The 16,780-nt window shown below is 51.5% G+C and overlaps 1 protein-coding gene across 1 annotated transcript; it reads left to right on the forward strand.

Moving 5' to 3' along the window:
- The first annotated feature begins 15,758 nt into the window (after positions 1 to 15,758).
- Positions 15,759 to 16,534, forward strand: LOC147119584 (uncharacterized). Its single transcript, XM_085985158.1, has one exon. It carries the CDS (start codon positions 15,893 to 15,895, stop codon positions 16,532 to 16,534), a length of 642 nt encoding a protein of 213 aa, XP_085841284.1. The 5' UTR covers positions 15,759 to 15,892.
- Positions 16,535 to 16,780: the final 246 nt, after the last annotated feature.

Consider the following 16,780-nt stretch of genomic DNA (forward strand, 5'->3'; position numbering starts at 1 on the left):
CCCCAGCTGTTCACAATATATATTAATGATTTGGACGAGGGAATTGGATGTAATATCTCCAAATTTGCAGATGACACAAAGCTGGGTGGGAGGGTATGCTGTGAGGAGGATGTCGTGAAACTCCAGTACGATTTGGACAAGTTGGGTGATTGGGCAGAAACATGGCAAATGCACTATAATGTGGATAAATGTGAGGTTGTCGACTTTGGTGGCAAAAACAGGAAGGCAGATTATTATTTGAATGGCAATAGATTGGGAGAAGGGGAAGTGCAAAGAGACCTGGGTGTTCCTGTGCACCATTCGCTGAAGGTAAGCATGCAGGTGCAGCAGGCGGTTAAGAAGGCAAATGGTATGTTGCCCTTCGTAGCAAGAGGTTTCAAGTACAGGAACAAGGATGTCTTGCTACAGTTGTACAGGGCCTTGGTGAGACCGCAACTTGAGTATTGTGTGCAGTTTTGGTTGCCTTACCTGAGGAAGGACGTTCTTGCCATGGAAGGAGTGCAGCGAAGATTCACCAGGCTGATACCTGGGATGGCAGGAATGACGTATGAGGAGAGATTGTGTCGATTGGGCTTATACTCACTGGAGTTTAGAAGATTGAGAGGGGATCTCATCGAAACCTATAAAATTCTGTCAGGCCTGGACAGACTAGATGCAGGAAGGATGTTTATGATGGCCGGGGAGTCCAGAACCAGGGGTCATAGTCTAAGGATAAGGGGTAAGCCATTTAGGACTGAAATGAGGAGAAATTTCTTCACCCAGAGAGTGGTGAACCTGTGGAATTCTCTGCCACAGAGGGCGGTGGAGGCCAGTTCATTAAATATATTCAAAAAAGAGTTGGATATATTTCTTAAGGCTAAAGGGATCAAGGGATATGGGGAGAAGGCAGGGACAGGGTACTGAATTTGGATGATCAGCCATGATCTCATTGAATGGCGGAGCAGGCTCGAAGGGCCGAATGGCCTACTCCTGCTCCTATCTTCTATGTTTCTATGTTTCTATGAGAGAGGCTGTTCACTTGCTCCATGTGTGTAAAGGGATTCATTCAGCGATCCCACTTGGTGAGACACCAGCGTATTAAACCTGATCAGATCCAGTTTGTGTGTTCTCACGGTGTGAAGAGGTTTACAAACCCATCCCACCTGATGAGGCCCCTGCATTCACACTGGGAAGAGGCTGTTCACCTGCTCCGGGTGTGGGAAGGGATTTAACCAGTTCTCTCACCTGCTGACACACCAGCGAGTTCATACTGGGGAGAGGCCATTCACCTGCTCCGGGTGTGGGAAGGGATTTAACTAGTCCTCTCACCTGCTGACACACCAGCGAGTTCACACTGGGGAGAGGCCGTTCATCTGCTCCGACTTTGGGAAGGGATTCACTCAGTCATCCAACCTGCTGGCACACCAGTGAGTTCACAAGTGACTGCAGGGGTTGGATTCTGCTGTTATTGCTGCTGTTAATCACATCCTGAACTGAATCATGATCATTCTGACAGTTGGGGTTTGTTTCTGCTGATGTTAACAATCCCTATAACTGGGCTGGAGTTTAATATTCTGGATATCTGTCAAATAAACCAAAGGGTGAAAGGTCAGAGTCACTCTTGTCCCTGAAAGGGGGTAAAATTACAGCTGATTGTGTTTCCCTCCAATGGAGTTTATTGTTACTTTTGCCAAATAATCTTTAAATGATTTCCCAAATACTGACAACTATCTCAAATGGAGCTAAAATCTGTGTAGGTTTTGGGGCAATAATGTTCAGAGACGAACATGTTTTAACATAAAATGGTTAAAATACATTGCCATTAAAAGTCTGATATAATGTGCATTATGGGAGAGAGAAGTTTAGTCTGAGGTAGAAACTCAAACAGATGTTTCACTGCAGACAGGTCGCCATGGCAACAGTGATAAGACATTCCATTCCACTGAATCCACTGGGTGGAAACTCTAATCAGGTCAGGGGAAAGAACAGAGTTTGTCCGTTAGTAACCACAATATAAACCAGAGTGAGTAATAGAATAGATCAGATCATAATGTGTGATGTTTATTATACCTATAACTGTGAAGCTGTAAAATAACAACATTAACAGCAGGCAGGGTAGTTTCGGGATAATGAGAACATTACTGAAGAAAAGTAAAAAATAACAACAGAAAACGCTGGAAAAACTCAGCAGGCCAGGCAACATCCATGGAGAGAGAAACAGGGTCAACGTTTCGGGTCAAAACCCTTCGACAGAACCCTTCTACTGAAGAAAAGTAACTGCTGAGAACCAGGGAAAGTGCCCTTGTAAATCACAGATTAGAGAAGTTCCAACTGTCTTTCCCTCGCCTCCTGCCAAAACCCAGCAGAGAAGACAAAGAAGAGTCAGGTGCCAGAGATGGATCACTACAGGGTATAAAAGTGAGGGGATCCTGATGTAAGGGGACAGTCAGGACTGGAGACACCGGAGATCAAGCTCAGGGTGCCCGAGGTTCCATCCAGTGGGCTGACCTCGTGTAAGTTACTGTGGACACGCGGGACTTGCAAGTTTACTCTGATTGATGGATCAATGTAAGGTACGGTAGAGGACAGAGAATCTGCTCATCTTATATTTCTAATAAGGTATTGTTGCGGCTGCCGCGGAACACGAATGGAGGCCGAACCGATCTGAGGAACACATGGCTTTTATTACATTCTCTTGAGAGATGGCTGCCTCAGCTCCTCGCTCTGCTAAACCCGAAAAACAGACTGAGGGCGACACCCGCGCTTTTGAGTACACACTGAGGGTGACGCCCGCTCCTTTGTCATGCCTTAAAGGCAGCATGCTTCTTAAAGGCAAGGTGCCCGATTTATTGTCCACGGACGGAAAAGTGGATTGCGCCCGTTTAGGTGGCGATCCGCCACACAGCTCCCCCCAGAATCCGCTTAGGAGGTGTGGACGAGACGGTGCGGCGGTCTGATGGGCCGGCCAGAGCAGCTCTTGTAGGACGCCGGTGGACGTGGAACGGCCGGGCGTGGAGCAGCCGGGTGTACTGGCTTGAGGGCAGGTCGGCCGTGTGGCGGTGGACGAGCTACTGGGACCTGCTCACCGGGCTCCGAGTGTGCTGGCTTGAGTCGGTCAACCGACACTTTTTCAGTCCTGTCGCCCACTTGTAGATCGAAAAATTTGTCCCCAGCCTGTAGCACTTTGTAGGGCCCGTCGTACGGGGGTTGAAGGGGTCCGCGGTGGGCATCGTGCCGGACGAAAACGAACCATGCCTGGTGCAGGCTTAGCGGGACGTGTGAGGTGGATTCGCCGTGCCGGGCAATGGGCACCGGGGCGAACTGTAGCGCCGGTGAGGCGAAGTCGTGGCGTTGCTGGTCGGCTGACCAGGGTGTCGTGGTGGTGGGCAGGGACTCACCGGGTACGCGCAGCGGCTGGCCGTACACGAGCTCTGCTGCCGATGCGTGGAGGTCTTCTTTAACTGCGGAGCGCAGGCCGAGGAGGACCCACGGGAGTCGGTCGGTCCAGGCGCCGTCCTGGAGGCTGGCTCGAAGAGATGCCTTCAAGGATCTGTGGAACCGCTCACACAGTCCGTTGGCTTGGGGGTGGTACGCTGTGGTGCGGTGAATGGTCACCCCGAGATTGCGTGCGATGGCGGTCCAGAGTTCAGAGGTAAATTGCGGACCTCTGTCCGACGTCATGTCGGAGGGGACGCCGAACCGTGCGACCCAGGTGCTGACGAAGGCTCTGGCGATGTCGGCGGTGGTGGTAGAGGTCAGTGGAATTGCCTCGGGCCAGCGCGTGGTGCGGGCGACGATCATCAGCAAGTGCGTGTGGCCTTGCGACGGCGGCAGGGGCCTGACGATGTCCACGTGGATGTGGTCGAATCTACGTGAAGGGATGGTGAACTCCTCGAGGGGTGCTTTTGTGTGTTGCTGCACCTTGGCCCATTGGCAGGCTAGGCAGGAGTTGGCCCAAGTACGCACATCCTTGCGAAGGCCGCGCCAGACAAAGCGGTTGGCTACCAATTTGATGGATGCGCGGGCGCCGGGGTGAGAGAGGTTGTGGAGAATCTCGAATACCCGGCGGCGCCAGGACGCTGGGACGACGGGCCGAGGTTGAGATAGGGATATGTCGCACTTGACCGTGACTGCGGTCGGGCCGCAGGCGACGTCGGCCAGGCGTAGCCCTGGTAGGTTGGTAGGTGCGGAGAGCAGATCAGGGTCCGTGAGCTGGTCTGCTGCGAGTTGAGCGTAGTCGACTGCCACGTGTGCGGCGTGGATGGCGGGGCGGGAGAGGCAGTCGGCTACTACGTTGTCTCGGCCGGAGACGTGTTGGATGTCCGTGGTGAACTCGGACACTGCCGCGAGCTGGCGCTGCTGCCTGGCGGACCAGGGGTCAGTTGTCTTTGCCATTGCGAATGTCAGTGGTTTGTGGTCGACAAACGCAGTGAAGGGGTGGCCCTCCAGCAAAAACCGAAAATGGCGGACCACCAGGTACAGCGCGAGGAGCTCGCGGTCGAAGGTGCTGTACTTGACCTCCGGGGGGCGTAGTTGGCGGCTGAAGAAGGCAAGTGGTTGCCAGGCGCCGTCGACCCACTGCTCGTACACGGCGCCGACCGCGTGGTCGGAGGCGTCCGTGGTGAGCGCTACTCTGGCATTGGGCCGTGGGTGCGCGAGCAGGGTGGCGTCGGCGAGCGCGGTCTTGGTGGAGTTGAAGGCGGCTGATACGTCTGCCGTCCATTCGACCGCCATCTTGCCGCTCCTGCCCCGGAGGGCTTCATACAGGGGCCTCATGAGGGACGCCGCTTTGGGGATGAAGCGGTTGTAGAAATTGACCATCCCGAGGAACTCCTGGAGTCCTTTGATGGTGGTGGGGCGGGGAAATTGCTGGACGGCCTGCACCTTGGTGGGCAGGGGAATGGCCCCAGCATGGGTGATGTGGTGGCCGAGGAAGTCGATCTTGTCCAGGCCGAACTGGCACTTGGCTGGGCTGGGGATGAGCCCGTGGTCGCTGAGGCGCCCGAACAGGATGCGAAGGTGTTCGAGGTGTTCCTGCTTGGAGGAACTGGCTACCAGGATGTCGTCCAGGTAGACGAACAGGAACTTCAGGTCCCGAAGGACCGAGTCCATGAGCCGTTGGAATGCCTTGGCCGCATTTTTGAGGCTGAAGGGCATCCGCAGGAACTCGAAAAGCCCGAAGGGGGTGATTACGGCCGTCTTGGGGACGTCCGCGGGGTGGACGGGGACTTGGTGGTAGCCGTGCACCAGGTCGACTTTGGAAAAGACTGAGCGGCCGGCCAGTCTAGCCGAGAAGTCCTGAATGTGCGGCACGGGGTACCGATCAGGGGTGGTGGCATCGTTGAGGCGGCAGTAATCCCCGCAGGGGCACCAACCCCTGCCTGGTTTGGGGGCGATGTGGAGTGGGGAGGCCCAGGGACTGTTGGAGCGGCGGATGATGCCGAGCTGTTCCATAGTGGCAAACTCGGTCCGCGCGATCTCCAGTTTGGCCGGGTCCAGCCTGCGGGCGTGGGCGTACACTGGGGGGCCTGTGGTGGGGATGAAGTGTTCCACCCCGTGTTTGGCGACCTCCGCGGAGAAGGTCGGGTTGGTGAGGGCCGGGAATTCGGCCAGGAGTGCCGAGTAGTTATCCGTGGCCCGGGCGTGGCACTGTGACGCCATGTCGGCGGGTTCACGGGGGGCCATGGCGCCCAGGATGGGGACATGGTGTTCATGTCCACGAGGCGGTGTCGAGGGATGTCTACCAGTAGGCCGTGGGTGCACAGGAAGTCTGCGCCGATGAGAGTACCTTGGCAGTGATGAACTCCCATCGGTAGCGGCGACCAGCGAGGTCGAGGGTGACTGTGCGGGTGCCGTACGTCCGGATGTCCGAGCCGTTAGCGGCAGCCACCGCCTGTCCTCGTTCGCCCTTTTGGATGTCGAGGGCGGAGGCCGGGATGATGCTGTGCTGAGCTCCAGTGTCGCACAGGAACCGGCGGCCGGTTTTGTCATCCGTGACGTACAGCAGGGAGCCCGCGTGGCCCACGGCCATCGCGGGGGCTGGTACGGGGGCGGACTTGAAGGAGCAGGGAGGTGTGCAACGTTGTGCCCTGGCGCCGAACCGTGCGTGGTAGTAACAGTAGCCCAGGTTTGTGGGGCGCGAAGGCCCCGTGGGCCCTGTGGCTGGGCCTTGTGGCCGCGTGGTGGCCGGTGAGGGGCGCGCCCAGGCTGTGGCTGCCAGGTCCGGAGCGACGTCGCGGCTGGCGTGAGCAAACAGCAGCTTGTCGGCCTCGTCGGCCAGGGCTTCTAGGTCCGTGAGGCCGGACGCCACGATCGCTGGGCGGATGCTGGGAGGTAGCTGGCGGATGAACAGCGTGCGGAAGAGGGACCCGGGTGGGTTCTCGTCGGTGAGTGAGAGCATGTGGGAGAGGAGGTCTGACGGTGAGGCGTCACCGAGGCCTGGAAGGTCGAGGAGGCGGCAGTTTCGCTGGTATGTCGAGATCGTAAATTTTTTAAGGAGCGCGGCCTTAAGATGTGCATACTTGCCCTCCTCTGGTGAGTTCTGCAGCGCTATCCAGACCTTCGTGACTGTGGAGCTACCGAGTGATGCGACGAGGTAGTCATACTTCGTCCCATCTGTGGTGATGTGTCGCAGCCGGAATCGGGACTCAGCTTGGAGGAACCAGGCTTCGGGCTGGTTTTCCCAAAACTCCGGCAGTTTCACGGAAACTGCGTTCGTGTCCGCCATTGCAGTGCTCGGAATACGTTCTGAGCGTCGGGGTCACCAATGTTGCGGCTGCCGCGGAACACGAATGGAGGCCGAACCGATCTGAGGAACACATGGCTTTTATTACATTCTCTTGAGAGATGGCTGCCTCAGCTCCTCTCAATTCAATTCAATTCAATTCAAATGCTTTATTGGCATGAAAGTTTACAGAGAACCATATTGCCAAAGCTTACATAGCAAAAAGGTACAGTTTTCCAACATTCTGTAGGTGTCAATCGATTTGACATTTGTTGGGTACATACAATATTACTTTTAACAATATTAATTTTAAACAGTCTTACTTTTAAACAGTCCTCAGGTTGTGACATGTTGTTACATATTTGGCCCCAAGGTATGGTCTGTCTCCTTCTCCCAGGACTAATCTCAATTTTGACAGGTCATCCAATTCCTTGAAATCTGGGGTTGTTTGGCTTAGCTTGTTGCTCTCTGCTAAACTCGAAAACAGGAGGGCGACGCCCGCGCTTTTGAGTACACACTGAGGGCGACGCCCACTCCTTTGTCATGCCTTAAAGGCAGCATGCTTCTTAAAGGCAAGGTGCCCGATTTATTGTCCACGGACGGAAAAGTGGATTGCGCCCGTTTAGGTGGCGATCCGCCACAGTATTAAAGTTGCTGACACGAGTCTCTCGAACCTGCTAATTAATAAGACAAGGCATCAGCTAGAATCTTGCACCTCTTTACTGTTCTGTTCCTCTACTCCTTTTAAATGTTTCCCATTTAATGCAGATTTTATCTTTTTCGAACTCACAAAATGCATGAAATTTCAGCTGACATCTACCTGCCCCATTTACTAACCTGTGTATTCACACTGAAGTCACTTACCGTCCTCTTCACAGTTGGCCAGGCTCCCTATTTTGGTATAATTTGGAGATTTTGATCTTGTGCCTCACATACCCAAGCCCAGATCATTTCTCTATATTGAGAAGAGCAGTGGTCCCAACACTGACCCTGGGGGACACCACTGTGTACACCCCTCCAGTCTGAAGAACATCCATTAACCACTACTCTCTGTTTTCTGCCCTTTACCCAACTTCCTGTCCACGCTGCCCCATTCCCTTTAATACCATCAGCCTTAATTTGATCAACAAGCCTCCTGTCCGGCACCTTATCAAACACCTTTTGACAATCCATCTACACAACATCCACTGCATTTCCTTTCTCACTACACTGTGTTATTTCCTGAAATAATCCCTGCTGTCTGTCCTGAGTGAATCCATTTCACTGCCAAATATTGTAATGTTTGCTCCACCCCAGGGTTCCATCTGTGGTGCAGACCAAACAACAGAAAGTCCACAAAACGGGCCCGTGGCAAACTCCGGGAGAGGAAGTGAGTCAGGGAGCGTCTGTAAATGGAGCAGAAAAGTTGAGTGGTCAGGGAGCGTCTGTAAATGGAGGAGAAATGGCAAATGGTCAGGGACCGTCTGTAAATGAAGGCAAATGGAGACTGATCAGGGAGTATGTGTAAATGGAAGAGATATGGAGACTAGTCAGGGAGCGTCTGTAAATGATGGAGAAATGGTGAGTGGTCAGGGAGTGGCTGCAAATGGAGGAGAAATGGGGACAGGTGAGGGAGCATCTGTAAATGGAGGAGAAATGGCGACTGGTCAGGGAACGTCTGTAAATGAAGGAGAAATGGTGAGTGGTCAGGGAGCATCTGTAAATGGAGGAGAAATGGTGAGTGGTCAGGGAGCGTCTGTAAATGGAGGAGAAATGCTGCGTGGTCAGGGAGCATCTGTGAATGGAGGAGAAATGGCGACTGGTCAGGGAGCGTTTGTAAATGAAGGAGAAATGTGAGTGCTCAGGGAGCGTCTGTAAATGAAGGAGAAATGTGAGTGCTCAGGGAGCGTCTGTAAATGGAGGAGAAATGGTGAGTGGTCAGGGAGCGTCTGTAAATGGAGGAGAAATGGCAACTGGTCAGGAAGCATCTGTAAATGCTGCAGAAATGGTGAGTGGTCCGGGAGCGTCTGTAAATGCTGCAGAAATGGTCAGTGGTTAGGGAGCGTCTGTAAATGGAGGAGAACTGGTGAGTGGTCAGGGAGCATGTGTAAATGGAGAAAAAATGGTCAGGGAGCGTGTGTAAATGGTGGAGAAATAGGGACTGGTCATGGAGCGTGTGTCAATGGAGGAATAATAGGGACTGGTCAGGGAGCATCTGTGAATGGACGAGAAATGGTATCTGGTCAGGGATCATCTGTAAGTGATGGAGAAAGGGTGAGTGGTCAGGTGGTGTCTGTAAATAGAGAACAAATTGAGAATGCTCAGGGAGCGTCTGTAATTGAAGGAGAAATTGGGAATGGTCAGGGAGTGTCCATGAATGGAGAAATGGAGACTGATCAGGGAGCGTCTGTAAATAAAAGTGAAATGTGCCTGTTCTGGAAGCATCTGTAAATGTAGCAGAAATGGTTAAGAAATAGATCACTGATTTTAGTAAGACTCTTTTCCGTGTCCCAACTCCTGTAAATACTGGTTGTAAAGTGGCCGGACTCTCAGGTGTCTCCACACTACTGGCTGCTCGTGTGCCAGTGATCTCCCATCAGATTAATCTGCTTCTGCTGTGTGTGTGGTTAACAAAGGCACTACATGAAAAGTGGGGAACCAGTGAGTGTAGAACTGAACCCAGCCAGAGTCAGCACCTTCAGGGGAGGAGAGGGAGGTGAACCAGTCAGTGTAGAACTGAACCCAGCCAGAGTCAGCACCTTCAGGGGAGGAGAGGGAGGTGAACCAGTCAGTGTAGAACTGAACCCAGCCAGAGTCAGCACCTTCAGGGGAGGAGAGGGAGGGGAACCAGTGAATGTAGAACTGAACCCAGCCAGAGTCAGCACCTTCAGGGAAGGAGAGGGAGGGGAACCAGTGAGTGTAGAACTGAACCCAGCCAGAGTCAGCACCTTCAGGGAAGGAGAGGGAGGGGAACAAGTGAGTGTAGAACCGAACCCAGTCAGAGTCAGCACCTTCAGGGGAGGAGAGGGAGGGGAACCAGTGAAAGTAGAACTGAACCCAGTCAGAGTCAGCACCTTCAGGGAAGGAGAGGGAGGGGAACCAGTGAGTGTAGAACTGAACCTTGCCAGAGTCAGCACCTTCAGGGGAGGAGAGGGAGGGGAACCAGTGAGTGTAGAACTGAACCCAGCCAGAGTCAGCACCTTCAGGGGAGGAGAGAGAGGGGAACCAGTGAAAGTAGAACTGAACCCAGTCAGAGTCAGCACCTTCAGGGGAGGAGAGGGAGGGGAACCAGTGAGTGTAGAACTGAACCTTGCCAGAGTCAGCACCTTCAGGGGAGGAGAGAGAGGGGAACCAGTGAAAGTAGAACTGAACCCAGTCAGAGTCAGCACCTTCAGGGGAGGAGAGGGAGGGGGACCAGTGAGTGTAGAACTGAACCCAGCCAGAGTCAGCACCTTCAGGGGAGGAGAGGGAGGGGGACCAGTGAGTGTAGAACTGGTGAGTGGTCAGGGAGCGTGTGTAAATGGAGACCAGTGAATGTAGAACTGAACCCAACCAGAATTGTGTAGAAAACTGGGAGTGGAGGAAAAACTGCTTTAAGATGTGCAATGGGTATGGATTTCTGTACTGGGAGTGTAGTGTATGTACCTTTAAGAGAGAACTACTTTTACAGCTCCTGTATACTGTAGTACCGGCAGTGACCACACCTGTATATAAGCCTTGAGCATGCCTCTGTACTGTCAGTCTTGAGACTACCCTACTCCAGTAAACACCTGTTGATTGTTAAGTTACAGTCTCTGTGTAGTTATTGGAAAACGTCATACTTTAAGAATCACGGATTCAACAGCGGCGACGAGGTCGATTCGAATCTGTCTGCAACTCTGCATTTCCCTTCAAGGATTCACTCCAGGAGGGCGGTGGAAGAAAGTCGAGGCCAGAAGCACGGGCGTCGACCACGAGCAACCGCCCAGTCGTCCGGCAGAGAGTGAACATCGCAGGGGAGGCTGTTGAGAGCCGGGCTTGGTTCCCCAGCCACGACGATTCAGCAACAGACTGGCAACAGGTACAGCACAGACCCTTCCCGGACAGCGGCGGCTGGAGCCGACCGACGGCATAGAAAAAGCCGAGCAGCATCGACGGGGTAAGGGAGAGGGTGAAGTGCACAGGGCGCGGCCGGGGGTTGAAAACCGAGCGGCGTCGAGGAAAAACAAACAGAGAGAGAGAGAGGGTAAAGCAGCAGCCGTGTTCAGGGTCGAGCGACGGCAACGGGAAAGGCGCACAGTAGAACGCGCAGAGCACAGCCAGGGCTCAAGGGCTGAAACGCATCTGCGGGGAGAAGAAGGGAGAGCGCGGGAGACGCCATTTTAGACAGTTAAATCACACTCAGGGATGCCGAAGAGTGGCAGTATCACTGCATTCGACAATGAAGTCGAAGATTGGGCAACATATGTGGAACGCATTGAGGTGTACTGCAGGGCGAATGAAGTGCCAGTTGCTAGGAAAGCACTAGTTTTGTTAAACTCCATGGGTGCAAAAACTTATGGCTTACTGCGAAACCTAATAACCCCAGAGAAGCCCGTGGATAAGAATTTCGAAAGCATAGTAGAAATCCTTCAGGACCACTTAAACCCCACACCGCTGCTGATAGCAGAAAGATTTAAGTTCCACAAAAGGAACCAGCATAAAGACGAAAGTAATGCTGAGTACTTAACGGAACTGCACAAGCTATCAAAACACTGCCAGTTTGGAGTGGGACTAGCAGATACGTTAAGGGACAAGTTTGTGTGTGGGCTTCAAAGTGAAGGAACCCAGAAACGGCTTCTATCAGAAAAGGATCTTACGCTGGACAAGGCTTTCAGCATGGCAGTATCACACGAAGCAGCCGCATGGGGCGCGGCAGAGATACAACGGAGACCGCAAGAATATGGCACCAATGAAATGTCATATGGAGCAGGGAAATGTTATCGCTGCGGCAGAACAACACACGACCAGAAGGATTGTTGGTTCAAGGACCAAGTGTGCAGACAGTGTGGAAAAGCAGGACACATAGCAAAAGTCTGCAGGTCAGGGAAGAAAACCAGCAGCAAGAAATCTCCACAGGAGAAGTACAAAAAGGTACATAAGGTGATGGACAGTAGTTCAGACAAACAGAAAAGTGATACAGACTCCGGAAGCAAGGAGCTGGGTTGTCTGAAACTACATAAGGTAACCAAAATGGAGGATCACCAGACTATCTGGGTCACACTCAAGATAGACGGAGTCCAAGTGAAAATGGAATTGGACACTGGATCAGCCCTAACAGTCATAAACCAAAGGGACTACAAGCGGCTATTTTCACATATACCCTTGAAAGCTACAGAGATTATCTTGAAGACGTACACGGGGCAAAAAGTCTACCCCAAAGGAAAAATAAGGGTGAAAGTGATATACAAAGGCCAGGAAATACCTAAAATTGACCTATATGTATTGCCAGATGGAGGACCACCACTACTAGGACGTGAATGGATCCAGAAGATACAATTAGATTGGCATTCCATACAGGCACTGAAGGTTGAGGCCAAAAAGGATGACGATGTCACACCTGGACGACTGTCAAAAATGCTAACTGACGCACAAGAAGTGTTCCAGGAGGGACTCGGAACACTGAAAGGCATAACAGCAACGATTAAAATAGAGGAAAATGCAAGCCCAAAGTTTTTTTAAGGCCAGACCGGTGCCTTATGCGATCCGACCAGCCGTCGAAGCAGAGCTGGAAGGGTTGGAACGTTCAGGAGTACTGTCCAAAGTAGACTGGAGCGAGTGGGCTACACCCATCGTTCCTGTAATGAAGAGGTCATTGAGTAATAAGCCTGGGGAACCACAGAAGGTCCGCCTCTGTGGGGATTTTAAGGTGACAGTGAACCCAGTGCTTCACACGGTACAATATCCGCTTCCACGGATTGAGGATATTTTCGCCTCGCTATCTGGAGGTAAACGCTTCACCAAAATTGATCTGGCCCAGGCGTACTTGCAAATGGAGGTAGAAGAAGCCTCGAAACAATACCTCACGATCAACACTCATAAAGGTCTCTACCAATACAACTGGCTGGTGTTCGGGGTAGCATCGGCTCCGGCTATTTGGCAAAGGGCAATGGATCAAGTCCTGCAAGGGATTCCAGGGACCCAGTGTTATTTGGACGACATCCTGGTCACGGGCGAAAATGACAGTGATCACCTCGCCAACCTGGAGAAGGTGCTCACTGGATTAAAGGGATATGGCTACGAGCTAATCGCCACAAGTGCGAGTTTTTCCAGAAGCAGATCTCGTATTGTGGCCACGTTATTGATGAAGAGGGGTTACATAAGTCCCCTGAAAAGATTGAGGCAGTAGTCAAGGCTCCAGCACCGGAAAATGTGTCACAACTGAGGTCGTTCCTCGGGCTGGTGAACTACTACCATAAGTTCTTACCAAATTTGTCTACAGTATTACACCCACTGAACACCCTACTGCAAACGGGGGTACCATGGAAGTGGAATGACAAATGTAAACGAGCTTTCCAGAAGTGCAAAGAATTGATCACATCAAAAGAGGTGTTGGCCCATTTCAACCCAGCACTACCAATTCGGTTGGCATGTGATGCATCACCCTATGGTATTGGAGCGGTGCTGTCGCACAAATTCCCAGATGGGTTGGAGAGGCCAGTAGCCTTTGCGTCTCGGTCACTAACCTCAGCCGAGCGCAACTACACCCAGATTAACAAGGAGGCCCTCGGCCTAGTATGGGGAGTAAAAAAATTCAACCACTATCTGCATGGGCAGAAGTTCACCTTGCTGACTGACCACCAACCACTTGTCTCCATCTTTAATCCAAAGAAGGGTGTTCCGGTGATGACTGCACAACGGTTACAAAGATGGTCCCTTTTTCTAGGGGCGAACCAATATGAAATAGAATATAAAGGCACGAAACAGCATGGAAACGCTGATGGGCTATCACGCTTGCCACTGCCTACTGTGGAGGAAGCACCAGCAGAGGACCCGATCGAGATATTTTATTCGTCAATAATTGAACGATTGCGAGTAACTAACGCGGATATAGAGAAGGAGACCCACAACGATCCGACACTTTCTCGGGTATATGATTTGACGGTGAGGGGATGGCCAACACATGGCGACTCACTGTTGCCAGCATTCTCATCCAGAAGAGAACAGCTGTCAGTATGCCAGGGGACAGTGATGTGTGGATCCCGAGTGGTAATTCCACCCAAGTTAAGAGAGAGAGTGCTCAATGAGCTTCACGAAGGTCATCTGGGAGGGGTGAAAATGAAAAGCCTTGCTAGGGCTTATGTGTGATGGCCGGGGATTGATCAACAAATCGAGGACCTAACCAAGAGCTGCTCAGGATGCCAGAAGTTCCAAAATGCACCACCACATGCCCCTCTACACCCATGGGAGTGGCCCTCCTCTCCATGGCAATGGGTGCATATTGATTTTGCTGGTTCATTCATGGACTCAATGCTCTTAATAGCAGTGGATGCGCACTCGAAATGGCCTGAGGTGATAAAAAATGTCCTCAACCACTACAGAGAAAACGATTGCAGTCCTACGGATCATATTTGCCAGGAACGGCTTTCCAGAGCAGATTTGCTCTGATAATGGACCACAGTTTGTGTCCGAAGAGTTTCGGAAATTTATGAGAAGAAATGGGGTAAGGTATTACACATCCGACCCGTATCATCCAGCCACAAATGGATTGGCTGAGAGGTTCGTACAAATCTTTAAAAAGGCGATAAAGGCCATGTGCGATGATGAAATTCCACTACAGCATAAGGTGGACAATTTCCTGTTAACCTACAGAAATGCGACACATGCAGTTACCAACCAGACCCCGGCCATGATGTTCTTTAACCGAAGGTTGAGATCTCGTCTGGATTTGCTCAGACCAAATGTGCGAAGAAATGTTGAGGATAAACAATTCCAGCACATCAATGAGAAGCCGACAAGGAGCTTCAATGTAGGACGACCAGTCTTTGCCCGTGACTACCGAACAGAGAAATGGCAACCCGGAACGATATGCACACGGCAGGGGCCATTAATGTACACAGTGGATGTCGGGAAGAACATTGTGAGACGCCACGTCGACCAGATCTTAGCGTCACAGGAACGAGTCAACCCCATGTCTCGCGTACCTGGGGATGAACCCAACATACCGGTAGCATCTACCTCAGAAACAGTAGCAGTGGAAACTGATGAACTAACCGACGAAAGGGGGCCAGAATCGCCTCCGCACCAAGAACAAGAACCTCAGGAAAGGCACTATCCAGAAAGGATCAGGAAGCCGCCCCAAAGACTGAGTCTATAAATGGACTATTTCTGTTTAATGTGCATGTTAAAGTGTTAATTGTTATTTGAATATTATGGGTACTGCTAATCTAAAAGGGGAGGAATTGTAGTGTATGTACCTTTAAGAGAGAACTACTTTTACAGCTCCTGTATACTGTAGTACCGGCAGTGACCACACCTGTATATAAGCCTTGAGCATGCCTCTGTACTGTCAGTCTTGAGACTACCCTACTCCAGTAAACACCTGTTGATTGTTAAGTTACAGCCTCTGTGTAGTTATTGGAAAACATCATACTTTAAGAATCACGGATTCAACAGGGAGGAGGGACAATGTGTGGGATGGGGACTTAGAGCTTTGGGGGACAAGAGAGGAAAGAATGTTGCGCAGAAACTGGAATTATCTGTTCTGAATTTCTGTCCTGTACTTACAGTGATGAGTTTTGTAAACTCCTTTTACAGGGCATTAGATCAGGAGGATTTGTAGACGGGTAACTCAAACCAAACATCATATCAAGATCTGAATATCATCAGCCTTTGAATGTGGAAGGAGAAATGTTTGTCTGTTCTGTCTGTGGGAAATGATTTCAAACATCAGTGTGACTGAAAAAGCACCGAGACACTCCAAGCTGAGTGAGAGTGTTCCAGTGCACTGACTGTGGAAAGAGCTTTAACCAGTTACACAGCCTGAAAAAACATCGCATCATTCACAGCGGGGAGAAACTGTACACGTGTTCTGTGTGTGGATGAGGCTTCAACTAATCATCCAACCTGGAGAGACACAAAGACTCCCGCACCACGGAGAAACCGTGGAAATGTGGGAACTGTGGGAAGGGATTTGTTTCCCCGTCCCAGCTGGAAACTCATCGACGCAGTCACACCTGCTCTCACTGCGGGATGAAGTTCAAGTGTTCATCTCACCTCACTGAACACCAGCGAGTTTACACTGGGGAGAGACGGTTCACCTGCTCTGAGTGTGGGAAGGGATTCGCTTACTCATCCGACCTGCTGAAACACCAGCGAGTTCACACTGGGGCGAGACCGTTCACCTGCTCCGTGTGTGGGAAGGGATTCACTCGGTCAACCCGCCTTCTAACTCACAAGCAAATTCACACTGGGGAGAGACTGTTCACCTGCTCCGTGTGTGGGAAGGAATTCACTCAGTCATCCTACCTTGCAGTTCACCAGCGAGTTCACACTGGGGAGAGACCATTCACCTGCTCCGTGTGTGGGAAGGGATTCACTTGTTCATCCTACCTTGTAAGTCATCAGCGAGTTCACACTGGGGAGAGACCGTTCACCTGCTCCGTGTGTGGGAAAGGATTCATTCAGTCTACCAACCTGCTGACACATCAGCGAATTCACACTATGGAGAGACCGTTCACCTGCTCCGTGTGCGGGAAAGGATTCACTCAGTCTACCAACCTTCTGAGACACCAGAGAGTTCACACTGGGGAGAGGCCGTTCATCTGCTCCGTGTGTGGGAAGGGATTCACTCATTCACCCCACCTGCTGAGACACCAGCGAGTTCACAAGTGACTGCAGCAGTTGGATTCTGCTGTTATTGCTGCTGTTAATCACATCCTCGACTGAATCGTGTCCATTCTGACAGTTGAAGTTTGTTTCTGCTAATGTTAATAACCCCTGTAACTGGGCTGGAGTTTAATATTTTGATATTTCAAACAAGACAGTGTGTCAATATTTGATTTCTCCAAGAGGAAATTAATTGATGTCCTGGTAGCACTGTTCCATTTTTGGGCCTTTACTCCTTTTTAAGTCTAGATT

Source organism: Somniosus microcephalus, chromosome 4 (assembly GCF_052327205.1).
Source record: "Somniosus microcephalus isolate GS21.2 chromosome 4, FLI_Smic_1.0, whole genome shotgun sequence".
Lineage (NCBI taxonomy): Eukaryota > Metazoa > Chordata > Chondrichthyes > Squaliformes > Somniosidae > Somniosus > Somniosus microcephalus.